The sequence below is a fragment of the Taurulus bubalis genome, assembly GCF_910589615.1.
Source record: "Taurulus bubalis genome assembly, chromosome: 18".
In the NCBI taxonomy this organism is placed as follows: Eukaryota; Metazoa; Chordata; class Actinopteri; order Perciformes; family Cottidae; genus Taurulus; species Taurulus bubalis.
The window spans coordinates 778165-798164 of NC_136606.1; the positions used below are offsets into that span (position 1 = coordinate 778165).

Consider the following 20000-nt stretch of genomic DNA (forward strand, 5'->3'; position numbering starts at 1 on the left):
ACACAGTGGACATAAGAGCTGAGCCGACTCCAACATTCTACTGACCTCAGAGTCTCCAGTCTACAGTGAGGACTCTCCAGAAAACCACTCAGCAGCTTCACTCCTGAATCCTGCAGCTTGTTTCCTCTCAGGTCCAGTTCTCTCAGACTGGAGGGGTTTGACTTCAGAGCTGATATCAGAGAAGAACAGCTGATCTCTGACAAGCTGCAGCTCTCCAACCTGAATAAAGAATAAAGATGAAGATCATAATCGTTCATAACCATCAGATGTGTTGAGGTTTAAATGTGTAGCTCAACATGACGATGTCCTCATCAAGGAGCTTTTCTCTTTGTCATTGTGTTCTTGTGGATCATCATCATGTCAGCCTTCTACAGACATCATCACATGTCAGCACAACATTCATAACCTGTTGATGTCCACACAGATGAAGACCATCAACCTTATTGATCCTTTAAACAGCTGCTGCTGGAATATGACGTCATCTCTATGTGTTCTTACAGATTAATATCAACGATCAGACAATATTTGTGAAAACACATTTAAATGAACAGAAACCAAAGAAATATTTACTTCATCAAGTAAACGTTATAAATGTGAAACAAATATTAGTTCAGAAGATCTTCTGTTTACAGATTTGACCATTTACCAAAAATCATAAACAATAATTTACATGATCAACTAACTGAGGACATTTTCTAGAGTTTCTTAAAGAAACAAGTCTTTGTGACTACAGACTACATTTAGTTCAAGAAACATGAAACATGAACAAAACAAATATTCAACTTTATGGATTTGAGTTATGTTTGTCCATAAATCAGGCTGAATTATTAAATAAACATATAATATTGATAATAGTAACAGAGAGTCAGTGAACCCACCTCAGAGTCTCCAGTCTACAGTGAGGACTCTCCAGAAAACCACTCAGCAGCTTCACTCCTGAATCCTGCAGCTTGTTGAAGCTCAGATCCAGTTCTCTCAGACTGGAGGGGTTTGACTTCAGAGCTGATATCAGAGAAGAACAGCTGACCTCTGTCAAGCTGCAGGAACTCAATCTGCACCAAGAAGAAATATGAAGAGAAACAATCTGTTCATAATCCATCAGATGGGTCCATGTTTTAAATGTGGAACTCCACTTCTCAAGGTTTCCTGCAGCTGGCAGCAGACGTGTAGAAGCAGCTCACGGAGGACAATGACTTGTTTAATATGATATTAACGTTTAGGACAAACTCATCACAGTGAATGTTCACTGATTGATCAGTATTGATCCAGGTTCTTCAGAGCAGATCAGAACATATTAAAAGTTATTTAAAAATACAAAATGCTCTGGAAGGAACTTTAACAGTTATTTGCTTCAAAGTTAATAAATGTTTGGTTCTTTACGTGAGATTAAGTTACCTTTTATTAATGAGTATAAAAGTATAATATATATAATATTCATGAAGTATAATATATATAATATTTATTAAGTAAAATATATATAATATTCATGAAGTATAATATGTATAATATGTATTAAGTAAAATATACATAATATTCATCAATAGTCTTTTTGTTTCTCTATGAGTGACCTTGTGTAGTTGAAGGTCAGGGGGCCCCTGACACTTTGGGCCCCTGACACTTTGGGCCCCTGACACTAGGGCCCCTGACACTTTGGGCCCCTGACACTTTGGGCCCCTGATACTTTTGGCCCCTGACACTAGGGCCCCTGACACTTTGGGCCCCTGACACTTTGGGCCCCTGACACTTGGGGCCCCTGACACTAGGGCCCCTGACACTTTGGGCCCCTGACACTTTGGGCCCCTGATACTTTTGGCCCCTGACACTAGGGCCCCTGACACTTTGGGCCCCTGACACTTTGGGCCCCTGACACTTTGGGACCCTGACACTTTGGGCCCCTGCCACTTTGGGCCCCTGACACTTTGGGCCCCTGATACTTTTGGCCCCTGACACTAGGGCCCCTGACACTTTGGGCCCCTGACACTTGGGGCCCCTGACACTTGGGGCCCCTGACACTTTGGGCCCCTGACACTTTGGGCCCCTGACACTTTGGGCCCCTGATACTTTTGGCCCCTGACACTAGGGCCCCTGACACTTTGGGCCCCTGACACTTTGGGCCCCTGACACTTGGGGCCCCTGACGCTAGGGCCCCTGACACTTTGGGCCCCTGACACTTTGGGCCCCTGATACTTTTGGCCCCTGACACTAGGGCCCCTGACACTTTGGGCCCATGACACTTAAAGCCCCTGACACTTGGGGCCCCTGACACTAGGGCCCCTGACACTTTGGGCCCCTGACACTAGGGCCCCTGACACTTTGGGCCCCTGACACTTTGGGCCCCTGACACTAGGGCCCCTGACACTTTGGGCCCCTGACACTTTGGGCCCCTGACACTAGGGCCCCTGACACTTTGGGCCCCTGACACTTTGGGCCCCTGATACTTTTGGCCCCTGACACTAGGGCCCCTGACACTTTGGGCCCCTGACACTTTGGGCCCCTGACACTTGGGGCCCCTGACACTAGGGCCCCTGACACTTTGGGCCCCTGACACTTTGGGCCCCTGATACTTTTGGCCCCTGACACTAGGGCCCCTGACACTTTGGGCCCCTGACACTTTGGGCCCCTGACACTTAAAGCCCCTGACACTTGGGGCCCCTGACACTAGGGCCCCTGACACTTTGGGCCCCTGACACTTTGGGCCCCTGACACTAGGGCCCCTGACACTTTGGGCCCCTGACACTTTGGGCCCCTGACACTTTGGGCCCCTGATACTTTTGGCCCCTGACACTAGGGCCCCTGACACTTTGGGCCCCTGACACTTGGGGCCCCTGACACTTTGGGCCCCTGACACTTTGGGCCCCTGACACTTTGGGCCCCTGACACTTTGGGCCCCTGATACTTTTGGCCCCTGACACTAGGGCCCCTGACACTTTGGGCCCCTGACACTTTGGGCCCCTGACACTTGGGGCCCCTGACACTAGGGCCCCTGACACTTTGGGCCCCTGACACTTTGGGCCCCTGACACTTTGGGCCCCTGACACTTGGGGCCCCTGACACTAGGGCCCCTGACACTTTGGGCCCCTGACACTTTGGGCCCCTGATACTTTTGGCCCCTGACACTAGGGCCCCTGACACTTTGGGCCCCTGACACTTTGGGCCCCTGACACTTAAAGCCCCTGACACTTGGGGCCCCTGACACTAGGGCCCCTGACACTTTGGGCCCCTGACACTAGGGCCCCTGACACTTTGGGCCCCTGACACTTTGGGCCCCTGACACTTTGGGCCCCTGATACTTTTGGCCCCTGACACTAGGGCCCCTGACACTTTGGGCCCCTGACACTTGGGGCCCCTGACACTTGGGGCCCCTGACACTTTGGGCCCCTGACACTTGGGGCCCCTGACACTTTGGGCCCCTGACACTTTTGGCCCCTGACACTTTGGGCCCCTGACACTTGGGGCCCCTGACACTTTGGGCCCCTGACACGTTGTACATTTCATGACTGTAGAGGACGACATGCAGACAACGAGGCAGCTGATGTGAAGTGGAACATATTACCAGAACATGTACCACTTGATGATCAATACGTAGATAATCAATACAGTTATTGATTAAACATGAAGGTGCTACACTGGCAGCAGACAGTGAACCCACATCAGAGTCTCCAGTCTACAGTCAGGATTCTCCAGAAAACCACTCAGCAGCTTCACTCCTGAATCCTGCAGCTTGTTGTCACTCAGATCCAGTTTTCTCAGACTGGAGGGGTTTGACTTCAGAGCTGATATCACAGAAGAACAGCTGATCGCTGTGATGTCACAGTCTGACAGCCTGCAAACACACAAAACAACACAGAGTTTAGTATAAAATACACGATGAATCATTATTTTCATCATAAACATGAGTGACTTTCATTTTGGTTTCTTCTTCTTTTGTAAGCAGACATTTAGTTAAAATCATGTCCCTGTAAACACATTAAAATCCTGATTCCAGTGAAATGAGTTCTTCCAGTGCAGTAGAAGCTCTAACAAACTAAAAGAGGACTTAAAGCGTCCTGGTTCCCTGAGAGCAGGAGGGCCAAAGGATGTTCATGTTGGTTGGACAAGACCTCCAACACTTTGATCCCCAGCAGGATTGAGGCCAGTTCAGCATTCAGTTCACAGCATTATGTCCAGAAGCAAATCAAGAGACACCAGTAGACATTGTTCTCCCACAGCAACATGTTGGGAACACCAGCATGAACTGGTATGCAGTAGATGACTTCAGAGCACTTCAGACTTCAGGGCTGAGAGAAGAACAGCTGACCTCTGTCAAGCTGCAGGAACTCAATCTGCACCAAGAAGAAATATGAAGAGAAACAATCTGTTCATAATCCATCAGATGGGTCCATGTTTTAAATGTGGAACTCCACTTCTCAAGGTTTCCTGCAGCTGGCAGCAGACGTGTAGAAGCAGCTCACGGAGGACAATGACTTGTTTAATATGATATTAACGTTTAGGACAAACTCATCACAGTGAATGTTCACTGATTGATCAGTATTGATCCAGGTTCTTCAGAGCAGATCAGAACATATTAAAAGTTATTTAAAAATACAAAATGCTCTGGAAGGAACTTTAACAGTTATTTGCTTCAAAGTTAATAAATGTTTGGTTCTTTACGTGAGATTAAGTTACCTTTTATTAATGAGTATAATAGTATAATATATATAATATTCATGAAGTATAATATATATAATATTTATTAAGTAAAATATATATAATATTCATGAAGTATAATATGTATAATATTTATTAAGTATAATATACATAATATTCATCAATAGTCTTTTTGTTTCTCTATGAGTGACCTTGTGTAGTTGAAGGTCAGGGGGCCCCTGACACTTTGGGCCCCTGACACTAGGGCCCCTGACACTTTGGGCCCCTGATACTTTTGGCCCCTGACACTAGGGCCCCTGACACTTTGGGCCCCTGACACTTTGGGCCCCTGACACTTTGGGCCCCTGATACTAGGGCCCCTGACACTTTGGGCCCCTGACACTTTGGGCCCCTGACACTTGGGGCCCCTGACACTTTAGGCCCCTGACACTTTGGGCCCCTGACACTTTGGGCCCCTGACACTTGGGGCCCCTGACACTTGGGGCCCCTGACACTTTGGGCCCCTGACACTTTGGGCCCCTGACACTTTGGGCCCCTGACACTTGGGGCCCCTGACACTTGGGGCCCCTGACACGTTGTACATTTCATGACTGTAGAGGACGACATGCAGACAACGAGGCAGCTGATGTGAAGTGGAACATATTACCAGAACATGCACCACTTGATGATCAATACGTAGATAATCAATACAGTTATTGATTAAACATGAAGGTGCTACACTGGCAGCAGACAGTGAACCCACCTCAGAGTCTCCAGTCTACAGTCAGGACTCTCCAGAAAACCACTCAGCAGCTTCACTCCTGAATCCTTCAGCTTGTTGAAGCTCAGATCCAGTTTTCTCAGACTGAAGGGGTTTGACTTCAGAGCTGATATCAGAGAAGAACAGCCTTCCTCTGTCATCTCACAGTCTACCATGCTGCAAACACACAAAACAACACACAGAGTTTATTATTAAATACACAATGAATCATTATTTTTTATCATAAACATGAGTGACTTTCATTTTGGTTTCTTCTTCTTTTGTAAGCAGACATTTAGTTAAAATCATGTCCCTGTAAACACATTAAAATCCTGATTCCAGTGAAATGAGTTCTTCCAGTGCAGTAGAAGCTCTAACAAACTAAAAGAGGACTTAAAGCGTCCTGGTTCCCTGAGAGCAGGAGGGCCAAAGGATGTTCATGTTGGTTGGACAAGACCTCTAACACTTTGATCCCCAGCAGGATTGAGGCCAGTTCAGCATTCAGTTCACAGCATTATGTCCAGAAGCAAATCAAGAGACACCAGTAGACATTGTTCTCCCACAGCAACATGTTGGGAACACCAGCATGAACTTGTATGCAGTAGATGACTTCAGAGCACTTCAGACTTCAGGGCTGAGAGAAGAACAGCTGACCTCTGTCAAGCTGCAGGAACTCAATCTGCACCAAGAAGAAATATGAAGAGAAACAATCTGTTCATAATCCATCAGATGGGTCCATGTTTTAAATGTGGAACTCCACTTCTCAAGGTTTCCTGCAGCTGGCAGCAGACGTGTAGAAGCAGCTCACGGAGGACAATGACTTGTTTAATATGATATTAACGTTTAGGACAAACTCATCACAGTGAATGTGCACTGATTGATCAGTATTGATCCAGGTTCTTCAGAGCAGATCAGAACATATTAAAAGTTATTTAAAAATACAAAATGCTCTGGAAGGAACTTTAACAGTTATTTGCTTCAAAGTTAATAAATGTTTGGTTCTTTACGTGAGATTAAGTTACCTTTTATTAATGAGTATAATAGTATAATATATATAATATTCATGAAGTATAATATGTATAATATTTATTAAGTAAAATATATATAATATTCATGAAGTATAATATGTATAATATTTATCAAGTATAATATACATAATATTCATCAATAGTCTTTTTGTTTCTCTATGAGTGACCTTGTGTAGTTGAAGGTCAGGGGGCCCCTGACACTTTGGGCCCCTGATACTTTTGGCCCCTGACACTAGGGCCCCTGACACTTTGGGCCCCTGACACTTTGGGCCCCTGACACTTGGGGCCCCTGACACTTTGGGCCCCTGACACTAGGGCCCCTGACACTTTGGGCCCCTGATACTTTTGGCCCCTGACACTAGGGCCCCTGACACTTTGGGCCCCTGATACTTTTGGCCCCTGACACTAGGGCCCCTGACACTTTGGGCCCCTGAACTAGGGCCCCTGACACTAGTGCCCCTGACACTAGGGCCCCTGACACTTGGGGCCCCTGAACTAGGGCCCCTGACACTAGGGCCCCTGACACTTTGGGCCCCTGACACTAGGGCCCCTGACACTTTGGGCCCCTGACACTTTGGGCCCCTGATACTTTTGGCCCCTGACACTAGGGCCCCTGACACTTGGGGCCCCTGAACTAGGGCCCCTGACACTAGGGCCCCTGACACTAGGGCCCCTGACACTTGGGGCCCCTGACACTTTGGGCCCCTGAACTAGGGCCCCTGACACTAGGGCCCCTGACACTTGGGGCCCCTGACACTTTGGGCCCCTGACACTTGGGGCCCCTGACACTTGGGGCCCCTGACACGTTGTACATTTCATGACTGTAGAGGACGACATGCAGACAACGAGGCAGCTGATGTGAAGTGGAACATATTACCAGAACATGTACCACTTGATGATCAATACGTAGATAATCAATACAGTTATTGATTAAACATGAAGGTGCTACACTGGCAGCAGACAGTGAACCCACCTCAGAGTCTCCAGTCTACAGTCAGGACTCTCCAGAAAACCACTCAGCAGCTTCACTCCTGAATCCTGCAGCTTGTTGAAGCTCAGATCCAGTTCTCTCAGACTGGAGGGGTTTGACTTCAGAGCTGATATCAGAGAAGAACAGCTGATCTCTGACAAGCTGCAGGAACTCAATCTGCACCAAGAAGAAATATGAAGAGAAACAATCTGTTCATAATCCATCAGATGGGTCCATGTTTTAAATGTGGAACTCCACTTCTCAAGGTTTCCTGCAGCTGGCAGCAGACGTGTAGAAGCAGCTCACGGAGGACAATGACTTGTTTAATATGATATTAACGTTTAGGACAAACTCATCACAGTGAATGTTCACTGATTGATCAGTATTGATCCAGGTTCTTCAGAGCAGATCAGAACATATTAAAAGTTATTTAAAAATACAAAATGCTCTGGAAGGAACTTTAACAGTTATTTGCTTCAAAGTTAATAAATGTTTGGTTCTTTACGTGAGATTAAGTTACCTTTTATTAATGAGTATAATAGTATAATATATATAATATTCATGAAGTATAATATGTATAATATTTATTAAGTAAAATATATATAATATTCATGAAGTATAATATGTATAATATTTATCAAGTATAATATACATAATATTCATCAATAGTCTTTTTGTTTCTCTATGAGTGACCTTGTGTAGTTGAAGGTCAGGGGGCCCCTGACACTTTGGGCCCCTGATACTTTTGGCCCCTGACACTAGGGCCCCTGACACTTTGGGCCCCTGACACTTTGGGCCCCTGACACTTGGGGCCCCTGACACTTTGGGCCCCTGACACTAGGGCCCCTGACACTTTGGGCCCCTGATACTTTTGGCCCCTGACACTAGGGCCCCTGACACTTTGGGCCCCTGATACTTTTGGCCCCTGACACTAGGGCCCCTGACACTTTGGGCCCCTGAACTAGGGCCCCTGACACTAGTGCCCCTGACACTAGGGCCCCTGACACTTGGGGCCCCTGAACTAGGGCCCCTGACACTAGGGCCCCTGACACTTTGGGCCCCTGACACTAGGGCCCCTGACACTTTGGGCCCCTGACACTTTGGGCCCCTGATACTTTTGGCCCCTGACACTAGGGCCCCTGACACTTGGGGCCCCTGAACTAGGGCCCCTGACACTAGGGCCCCTGACACTAGGGCCCCTGACACTTGGGGCCCCTGACACTTTGGGCCCCTGAACTAGGGCCCCTGACACTAGGGCCCCTGACACTTGGGGCCCCTGACACTTTGGGCCCCTGACACTTGGGGCCCCTGACACTTGGGGCCCCTGACACGTTGTACATTTCATGACTGTAGAGGACGACATGCAGACAACGAGGCAGCTGATGTGAAGTGGAACATATTACCAGAACATGTACCACTTGATGATCAATACGTAGATAATCAATACAGTTATTGATTAAACATGAAGGTGCTACACTGGCAGCAGACAGTGAACCCACCTCAGAGTCTCCAGTCTACAGTCAGGACTCTCCAGAAAACCACTCAGCAGCTTCACTCCTGAATCCTGCAGCTTGTTGAAGCTCAGATCCAGTTCTCTCAGACTGGAGGGGTTTGACTTCAGAGCTGATATCAGAGAAGAACAGCTGATCTCTGACAAGCTGCAGGAACTCAATCTGCACCAAGAAGAAATATGAAGAGAAACAATCTGTTCATAATCCATCAGATGGGTCCATGTTTTAAATGTGGAACTCCACTTCTCAAGGTTTCCTGCAGCTGGCAGCAGACGTGTAGAAGCAGCTCACGGAGGACAATGACTTGTTTAATATGATATTAACGTTTAGGACAAACTCATCACAGTGAATGTTCACTGATTGATCAGTATTGATCCAGGTTCTTCAGAGCAGATCAGAACATATTAAAAGTTATTTAAAAATACAAAATGCTCTGGAAGGAACTTTAACAGTTATTTGCTTCAAAGTTAATAAATGTTTGGTTCTTTACGTGAGATTAAGTTACCTTTTATTAATGAGTATAATAGTATAATATATATAATATTCATGAAGTATAATATGTATAATATTTATTAAGTAAAATATATATAATATTCATGAAGTATAATATGTATAATATTTATCAAGTATAATATACATAATATTCATCAATAGTCTTTTTGTTTCTCTATGAGTGACCTTGTGTAGTTGAAGGTCAGGGGGCCCCTGACACTTTGGGCCCCTGATACTTTTGGCCCCTGACACTAGGGCCCCTGACACTTTGGGCCCCTGACACTTTGGGCCCCTGACACTTGGGGCCCCTGACACTTTGGGCCCCTGACACTAGGGCCCCTGACACTTTGGGCCCCTGATACTTTTGGCCCCTGACACTAGGGCCCCTGACACTTTGGGCCCCTGATACTTTTGGCCCCTGACACTAGGGCCCCTGACACTTTGGGCCCCTGAACTAGGGCCCCTGACACTAGTGCCCCTGACACTAGGGCCCCTGACACTTGGGGCCCCTGAACTAGGGCCCCTGACACTAGGGCCCCTGACACTTTGGGCCCCTGACACTAGGGCCCCTGACACTTTGGGCCCCTGACACTTTGGGCCCCTGATACTTGTGGCCCCTGACACTAGGGCCCCTGACACTTGGGGCCCCTGAACTAGGGCCCCTGACACTAGGGCCCCTGACACTAGGGCCCCTGACACTTGGGGCCCCTGACACTTTGGGCCCCTGAACTAGGGCCCCTGACACTAGGGCCCCTGACACTTGGGGCCCCTGACACTTTGGGCCCCTGACACTTGGGGCCCCTGACACTTGGGGCCCCTGACACGTTGTACATTTCATGACTGTAGAGGACGACATGCAGACAACGAGGCAGCTGATGTGAAGTGGAACATATTACCAGAACATGTACCACTTGATGATCAATACGTAGATAATCAATACAGTTATTGATTAAACATGAAGGTGCTACACTGGCAGCAGACAGTGAACCCACATCAGAGTCTTCAGTCTACAGTCAGGACTCTCCAGAAAACCACTCAGCAGCTTCACTCCTGAATCCTGCAGCTTGTTGATACTCAGATCCAGTTCTCTCAGACTGGAGGGGTTTGACTTCAGAGCTGATATCAGAGAAGAACAGCTGATCTCTGTCATCTTACAGCCATTCAGCCTGCAAACACACAAAACAACACAGAGTTTAGTATAAAATACACGATGAATCATTATTTTCATTATAAACATGAGTGACTTTCATTTTGGTTTCTTCTTCTTTTGTAAACAGACATTTAGTTAAAATCATGTCCCTGTAAACACATTAAAATCCTGATTCCAGTGAAATGAGTTCTTCCAGTGCAGTAGAAGCTCTAACAAACTAAAAGAGGACTTAAAGCGTCCTGGTTCCCTGAGAGCAGGAGGGCCAAAGGATGTTCATGTTGGTTGAACAAGACCTCCAACACTTTGATCCCCAGCAGGATTGAGGCCAGTTCAGCATTCAGTTCACAGCATTATGTCCAGAAGCAAATCAAGAGACACCAGTAGACATTGTTCTCCCACAGCAACATGTTGGGAACACCAGCATGAACTGGTATGCAGTAGATGACTTCAGAGCACTTCAGACTTCAGGGCTGAGAGAAGAACAGCTGACCTCTGTCAAGCTGCAGGAACTCAATCTGCACCAAGAAGAAATATGAAGAGAAACAATCTGTTCATAATCCATCAGATGGGTCCATGTTTTAAATGTGGAACTCCACTTCTCAAGGTTTCCTGCAGCTGGCAGCAGACGTGTAGAAGCAGCTCACGGAGGACAATGACTTGTTTAATATGATATTAACGTTTAGGACAAACTCATCACAGTGAATGTTCACTGATTGATCAGTATTGATCCAGGTTCTTCAGAGCAGATCAGAACATATTAAAAGTTATTTAAAAATACAAAATGCTCTGGAAGGAACTTTAACAGTTATTTGCTTCAAAGTTAATAAATGTTTGGTTCTTTACGTGAGATTAAGTTACCTTTTATTAATGAGTATAATAGTATAATATATATAATATTCATGAAGTATAATATATATAATATTTATTAAGTAAAATATATATAATATTCATGAAGTATAATATGTATAATATTTATTAAGTATAATATACATAATATTCATCAATAGTCTTTTTGTTTCTCTATGAGTGACTTTGTGTAGTTGAAGGTCAGGGGGCCCCTGACACTTTTGGCCCCTGACACTTTGGGCCCCTGACACTTTGGGCTCTATTATTATGGTTCATTCAGAAGAACCTGATGAAACACAAGAGGAGAACAGTGCTGAAGAGGTTCAGAGGAGAACAGTGCTGAAGAGGTTCAGAGGAGAACAGTGCTGAAGAGGTTCAGAGGAGAACAATGCTGAAGAGGTTCAGAGGAGAACAGTGCTGAAGAGGTTCAGAGGAGAACAATGCTGAAGAGGTTCAGAGGAGAACAGTGCTGAAGAGGTTCAGAGGAGAACAGTGCTGAAGAGGTTCAGAGGAGAACAGTGCTGAAGAGGTTCAGAGGAGAACAGTGCTGAAGAGGTTCAGAGGGAATCCTCCAGTGTCGTCACAAACTCTCAGCAGCAGCGCTTAAAGCGACGCAGCGTTCGGTGGTCGATGACATCACCGTCACTGTTCCCTGGTCCCTGTTGAGACCTTGAACGCATCCTTCTGAGGAGACATGGTTCTGTGTTGGACAGAATCCTCACTTGAACTCTGCAGCAGTGAGTTTGTCACTGGACTCGTTTTCTACCTTATGAATGAAGTTGTTCAAAACAATCAAAATATGTAGTCTAGTGTGAGTGCTGTGGGATTCTCTGAGCACTAGTACATTTCTCCCAAGTCCTTATGAACTCTCCTTCACACCTTTCCTTGACCTCATGACGTTTTCTATCGAGGTCAAGGAGAAGTGGTTAGGAAAGGACACATGATACCACCTTACAAGTGTGTCCTCCACAGAACTAGACTGTGGATTTAGTCCTGGAACATCACAGACAGTCTGGACTGATTACAGACACCAAGAACTCTTGAAGAGACATTTGGACTCGTGAGTACTGTGTTGAGAAAGACCTGAACGAAGAGGAACCGGCCCTTTAAGAACAACATGTGTTGAAGGTCGTTGGCTCCAGATAATGAGACTCAACATGAACCCAGAACCACAGGTAGACCTGCTGTCAAGAAGAACTCAAGTTAAATAAGTTAGAAGCTTCTACATCTGTAGCTTGATGATGTCATTCATCAGCATCACTTGTTGAAGAGCCACTAGCACTACGACTGCTCTCAGCTGACCTCTAGTTCTAGTAACCACAACAGAGACCTTTGTCTCCTCCAGCTGGAGTCCTAAAAGCTGCTTTGTTGAGGCCTTTGGGCCGGTGCTGGGCTGCTGGTTACCAGTCTGAGCTCTGGTTTCATCTCACCACAGCAGCTGTGTGGGTTGTCTCTGTAGCAGCCTCATCAGCTTCTGATGGCATGAAGACCATCACAGTTCACAACCTCACCTTCATGGAGCTTTGCATTCAAGTCTTTTCTATCTGCTGTCATCAGATCTTCATCCTCCTCCTTCATCTCCCTCACACACACTCTGCAGCCTCATCAGGACTGACATCACCTTCACTGACTGATGGACCACCATGTGAGTCTGGAAGCTACAAACTCTCCTGTCAATCACTTCATTTCTCTACGTTCTGTTCCTCTAACAAAGATTCTGCTTTTGTTTTCAGGGACATCCTGAAACCTTCCAGTCAGTGAACTGACCTCAGAACCTCCAGTCTACAGTGAGGACTCTCCAGTCCAGCAGACAGCAGCTTCACTCCTGAATCCTCCAGGTTGTTGTGACTCAGATCCAGTTCTCTCAGACTGGAGGGGTTAGACTTCAGAGCTGAGGCCACAACTTCACAGTGAGTCTCTGAGAGTCCACAGTCAGAAAGTCTGTAATGACACAAATATTACAAAATGTTATGATGACACATTTAATATGTACTTCCTGCTTCCTGTGCTGATGAACATTATCTCTTCACATCAGTGGTTCAGCTGCTCTCAGCTCACTGTGTTTCACATGAAACAAGAACTCATCTCTCTCTGGTCTGCAGACTTTAATCATATTAAGTGAAACTGTTCACTATTAATAATAAAACTATTAATACATCTCTGTAAAATTCCTGCATTTAAATGTTTAAATCAAGTGAAGATTGTTGTCAAAGCATCAAAATACAGAACAATATTAATATACATATAAATATTATTATTAACATCTGATACAGGTGGAGCCTTTAATTCTAACAGTATTTCTAACAGTGTACTTCTAACAGAAGTACATTACATTTCATCTGACCCTACAGGGTCTGGATCTTGGGAGACATACAAAGACTTCATGTGAACCATAATAAGAATACTTCATATTACTCAGCTGGGTAAAGCTGTATTCTACTAAAGTGGAAATCTGAACTCCTACATGGAGGCAACGGCTCAAAGAACCAACATCCTGCAGTTCACCTGAAAACATGTGGAATACTTTGAGGAGGAAACCAGCAGCGTATGAAACATGTGGGCCTCTTTTGTGGCCTCAGTACTCCATCACTACAGCCCACTGGCTATGAAGTAGTATGAACACTGTCCTCCTGAGCTCTTCTTGTCTCCTCCATGTTGTCTTCTTCACTCTAGTAACAGACTTCAGGACCTCACATCTCACTGCATTGTGTTCTATTGTTCTGTGCGTTTAGTTTAGTGGAGAACAGCTACATTAAAATCATTTTCATGTAAATGTATTTCAACAATCTAAAAAGGTAGAACCCTGAACTCAAGTTGGTTTGTTTTTGTTTTCTGGTCCTGTTTTTAAGAAGGGGGTGTGGCCTGATACAGATCTCATTTAAACTTTTAAATAATCAGGTGTGACCTGTAAGTGTGATGATGTCAGAGCCTTTGCAGAAGCTCCTCATGTAACTAAAGCACAGGAAGTGATGACAGTAAAACACTGATCTATGTTGTGATCAAATGCTGCTGAGATAAAACCTCCAACACGACCTCTAAAGTCCTTCATGTGTTGTATCAGGTTCACATGTCGCCTCCATCACCCAAAGGAAGATGAATAGAGGAAGAATCACATCAACATCAAAGAGAACATCAGAAATAAATAGAATAACTTGACAGTGAAAACACAACCAACTGAAACATCAACATGTTTTCACTCGCAGCTTTTGAGACAACAAGAACATCTGAATATTATGAATATTATTATGAATATAAATATAGTTTCTATATTTGAAGAAGTAAACTACTGATCAACACTGATTCATGAAGTTAATCACTTCTGGACTCACTCAGCCTTTCTGCAGTTCCTCACAGCTGGAATCAGTCTCCATCGTCCCTCATCTGATGTGTTGTAGTTCTTCAGGTCCAACTCATCCAGAACCTCCTCTGACATCTGCAGCATGTAGCACAGAGCTGAGCACTGGATCTCTGAGAGAATCTCTTCTGATCTGTTCTCTGACTTCATGAACTCCTGGATCTCCTGATGGACTGAGAGCTCCTTCATCTCGATCAGACAGTGGAAGATGTTGATGCTTCTGTCAGGAGAGATATTCTTACTGTTCATCTCCTTCAGGTTGTTGATGGCTCTCTGGATGGTTTCTGGACTGTTGTCTGTCTGACCCAGCAGGCCTCCTAAGAGTCTCTGGTTGGACTCCAGAGAGAGGCCATGAAGGAAGCGGACAAACAGGTCCAGCTGGCCATTTCTACTTTTGAGGGATTTCTTCATGGATCTCCTCAGGAAGACCTTGAGGGATGAATAATTGTAGTCTTCACCCAAGAAGTCCTCCAGTACCTTTGTCTTCCTGTGTGTGAAACAGTGGAACATGTAGATGGCAGCCAGAAACTCTTGAACACTCAGATGAACAAAGCAGTAGACGGTTTTCTGGAAGATCACACTCTCTCTTCTGAAGATCTGTGTACAGACTCCTGAGAACACCGAGGCCTCCGTGACATCAAGACCACACTGCTCCAGGTCTTCTTGGTAGAACATGATGCTTCCTTTCTCCAGATGTTCAAACGCCAGCCTCCCCAGCTTCAGAAGAACTTCCCCGTCAGCCTCCATCAGCTCCTGAGGACTCGTCTCATGTCCCTCATGGTACTTCTGCTTCTTCCTCTTGGTCTGGACCAGCAGGAAGTGTGAGTACATGTCGGTCAGGGTCTTGGGCAGCTCGCCTCTCTGGTCTGTGGTCCACATGTGGTCCAGAACTGTAGCAGTGATCCAGCAGAAGACTGGGATTAGACACATGATGTGGAGGCTCCTGGAGGTTTTGATGTGTGAGATGATGGTGCTGGACTGCTCTTCATCACTGAACCTCCTCCTGAAGTACTCATCCTTCTGGGGGTCGGTGAAGCCTCGTACTTCTGTCAGCCGGTCAACACGAGTAGGAGGGATCTGATTGGCTGCTGCAGGTCTGGAAGTTATCCAGACGAGAGCCGAGGGCAGCAGGTTCCCCTGGATGAGGTTCGTCAGCAGCACGTTGACCGATGCCTTCTGTGTGACATCACACACGACCTCATTGTTGATGAAGTCCAAAGCAAGTCTGCTTTCATCCAGACCATCAAAGATGAACAGAAGCTTCCAGACAGAGAGCTGCTGTGCTGGGACCTTCTGTAATGTTGGATGGAACACATGGAGCAGCTTGAGAAGACTGAACCGCTCATCTCTGATCAAGTTCAGCTCCCTGAACGAAAGCACAACCACCAGACCCACGTCCTGGTTTTCCAAACCCTCGGCCCAGTCCAGAGTGAACTTCTGCACCGAGAAGGTTTTTCCAACGCCAGCGACGCCGTTGGTCAGAACCACTCTGATGCGTCTCTGCTGGTCAGCTGAGGCTTTAAAGATGTCGTGCCACTTGATGGGAGTGTCATGGAGGGTCTTCTTCTTGGAGGCTGACTCCAGCTGCCTCACCTCATGTTGGGTATTAACCTCTTCACTCTGTCCCTCTGTGATGTAGAGCTCAGTGTAGATCCTGTTGAGGAGGGTTCCACTTCCTGTTTCACCACTTCCTTCAGTCACACGTTCACATCTCTTCTTCAGACTGATCTTGTGTTCATCTAAAACCTCCTGCAGACCACGATCTGCTGAACCAGAGAAACAAGAGAGAACACATGAAGAAGACATGATATTGATTTGACTAAAACAATCAGTAAACTATCAAATCAGGCCGATATCTGAAGGTACAGACGAGGACTCGTGAGTGAAGTAGTAGTAGTTTGGTTCAGGTAGAAGCCAGTGTTTCCCCTATCGTTATGTTAGGGGCGCCCACCTGAAAAAAAAAACGCCCCACTATAATTGTTTCTATAGCGCCAGATAACAGAAGTAATTTAAGGTTCTCTTTCCTATAGAACAGGTCTACGTCTTGTTATTTTATTAAACAAACTAAACGTCCGTATGTTATTGATCGTATCTGCACAACATGTCATTTCTGTCTCTACATAGTTGTGTTTACAACTCTACTCTGCTCTCTGCAACACGCACGGCGGAGTTCCTCCCCGATGCGCTGCACACAGGTGAGACACAGTGGACAGAGACACAGAGAACGACGAAAAATGTGTTGCATGCGTTTCACAATGGGATTTGCTGCTTTAAGTTATCACTATTTTAAACTATCAGCTCTCATGTTTAAAGCCCAACAGTTCATGTGTTTGCAGGTCAAGACTAACATCCAACAGGCTGCAGCCTGGAGCTCATCAATGACATTTCTGACTTCACATATGGAGGCTCTGGAAATATTCTTACAAAAGCCTGAAAAATGCACTGCAGTGACAAAGCCTGCTCACTTTGTGGTCGTCATTAAAATAAATGAACACCATGTTTCCTTTAAGTCAGTATTTATTAAACTGGGGCGGTATTTATTACAGGTGGGGCGCAAGAGGAAATGCTGGTTTTAAATGTTTACCGTATGCCGTTAACAGGTTACGCTGCGCATGCGTGACTCGCCGATTTTTGTCATTTCGCCAAAAGCCGATCTTTATGAGATCTCCGTGAGGTCGTCTTTCTGCTGTTGTGTCTCTCAACATGGAGCATGAACTGAGAGCCGAATCAAATCTACAACCTCGTTTAAAAAAGATGTGTAGAGGAAAGCAGCTCACTGCTCCACTGATACTGATACAACGTGATGCTCACACATCTCACTCATTCTGTTTTGTTTTGCAAAAATGGCCCAGCAAATTTGCACGGATATAACTTTATTTTCATTTTTCTAACACAGTGTTAGCACTTTTTTTCTGATGGAGCGATCTGGTTTACTTGAAAGGGATTGCAATGCTCTTTATTAATGGAAACAGATGGAGTCACTAGTACAGGGGTCGGCAACCCGCGGCTCTGGACCTATGGAGCTAAATCCAGTTCATATGTATTGTTCATTTGAAAATAAGATTTGAACCTGAAAAATCAAGTTTTGAAAAACTTTGAAAAATAATATATTTTTTCAGTTTTCAGTAACAGATTTTATATTTTCAACTTTCACTCTTTAATTTTACAGTTTCGAATCACTTTTTTTCCAGGTTCAAAACTTTTTTTCAGATTCAGATCGTTTTTTTCCAGGTGTTTCATGTCAGTGTCTGCTGCAGCTGATTTGACCACGGAGACCCGGCGCAACGGGTCTCCGTGGTCAAATGGGCCCTTTGGGCTGTACTGGTACAGTTAAGATGTCGGATGTGTACCAGACGCCATTGTCTGACTGATCACTTCCGCAAATTCCGTAACTGTAATGCTGGCACCGCCCTCGTGGGTAGGGGAGGGGGGGCCTGCACTCATGTGATTGGTTGAAAATGAGGGCGACATCTGATTGGCTATGGATAGGTCCATATTGAAAAAAATGCATTTGCGGATCCAAAGCACAGCAGGGGAGTCTCATAAAAGCCACTCGTAAATGTGAAGCTTTTCACAAACAAATGCAGAAATATGTGATTTTTTTTCTTTACATTTATATAAATCATTGTATTGTATTTGTAAACCCTTCTGTGTACATTTGTAAATCAAATATATTTGTGAATCTTTCTGTGTGCATTTGTCATTATTGAGACTGAACTAACTCCATAGTACCACGATGTGGTGTGTCCCTCCGTGTCTCCAACCCCCTGAAGCTGTACACATAGGGGAAACACTGGAAGCTACAAAGTAGTGGGATGTGAACACAGAGAGCTTTCTCTCTGGTCAGCAGCACAGACACCTGTTGATCCAGTCAGTGGAGCTACAGACGTGGTTTTGGTTTGATGGAGGAGACCGTCTCCGTCATGGTGCTGTTGACCTGCTACCAAACAGAGCCTCAACAGCTCAGATGGGTTTTCCTGCTGTGAGGCTGCAGTGGAAATGTATTCATGGCCTGGATCAACGCTCACTGAGCCCAGCAAGAGACAAGTAAAGAACCAACAGCATTCTGATTGGTTCATGCAAAGATGGGGCGCTATCATGAAACCAAAACATAAGCTTCATTTATGTATTGTGGGTTCATATTGTCTCTCAAAGAAGAACAGGGATGCAGAGCAGAACTGTCTGCTGGAGCAGACCTTAAATGTCTTCTGTGAGACTCAACAAGAGTTCCTGTATGAGAACAACACTTCCTGTTTCCAGACATGAAGACATCAGCAGAGACATGGAGGGTCTTACTCTGTACAGTGCTGCTCTCACTGGCTGCCTGCAGTCCAGCTCTGGTTCTGGTTCTGGTTCTGGACATCAGCTCCTCCTCAGGAACAAGACTCCTCTTCTCTCTGTGGAGACATTTCTTTATTACTAAAATGATTTGTTGGTTGTTGATGAAAACATCCAGATTTGGACCAAAGTGTGCAGAAGCTCAGAAGTTCAGAGATCAGTTAAAGTGTTGTTACTTTTCTGTTTGAATTCAGAGTTCAGTCTGAATGAAGACGTGAGATCTTGAGTTAGGTTTGAACTGATGTTAGAAGTGGTTTAAATACTGTGGTAGACCAGCAGCCTGAATAAACGGCAATGCAATACCAAGTGTGCTTGACTGAAAACTACACAACGCAAGAAAGAGAGAGCGGTAATGAACTTTAGGTCTTCAGTCCTTAAGTCTTTCTTATTGGTCAGATGAGGCTCGTAGTGTGTGGAACATAGTTTATTCCACCAAAACTAAAATAAAACCATATGCAATGATGGACTATCAAAAACTGACCTGCTGAAAATAACAGGAGTGCAGTCTACAACCTGCGGTCAGAACAATAGTTGCTCCACATCCTGCTGCATGGAGTCTTAACGGGCAAAACACACAACAACGCACACACCAACAGGTCAAATGCCTCAAAGCACATCCTGCAACATGACCTATGACCTTCATTCTAATGTCTATTAAACATTTTAAATGTCTTATAGCAGGTAAAGGTGGAGTCTCAGGTTCAGGTCCAAGCGTGTCATTCCCTTTTCTGTCACTGAGACGAAGAGGAAGAACCTCAAGCTCAACTCTAAATCTCTAAATGTACAGAAAACATTGTCAGAGGTCCAGGAACTGAACATGAGTCCTGAATGAGTTATTAAAGTTCTCTTACTTTGAGTCTGAGGGTCCAGCTTCATTACTGAAGTTTAAAGGAATATCTTTGGAGCGATCACTCTTCATGGACA

The 20000-nt window shown here is 45.4% G+C and overlaps 1 protein-coding gene across 1 annotated transcript in view; it reads right to left on the minus strand.

The window, feature by feature from the left end:
* The window catches only part of LOC306750676 (uncharacterized protein), a gene marked incomplete at its 5' end in the record, with an annotated part of 30042 nt that overhangs the window by 1158 nt on the left and 8884 nt on the right, over positions 1-20000 (minus strand). Inside the window, 11 exons of the mRNA XM_079234143.1 lie at positions 46-219; positions 879-1052; positions 3650-3823; positions 5390-5563; positions 7388-7561; positions 8884-9057; positions 10380-10553; positions 13151-13324; positions 14713-16504; positions 19035-19135; positions 19928-20000. The exon at positions 19928-20000 is cut by the window's right edge and continues 92 nt beyond it. Of these exons, the coding sequence (XP_079090269.1) occupies positions 46-219; positions 879-1052; positions 3650-3823; positions 5390-5563; positions 7388-7561; positions 8884-9057; positions 10380-10553; positions 13151-13324; positions 14713-16504; positions 19035-19135; positions 19928-20000 (3358 nt within the window). The remainder of the gene's footprint in view (positions 1-45; positions 220-878; positions 1053-3649; positions 3824-5389; positions 5564-7387; positions 7562-8883; positions 9058-10379; positions 10554-13150; positions 13325-14712; positions 16505-19034; positions 19136-19927) is intronic.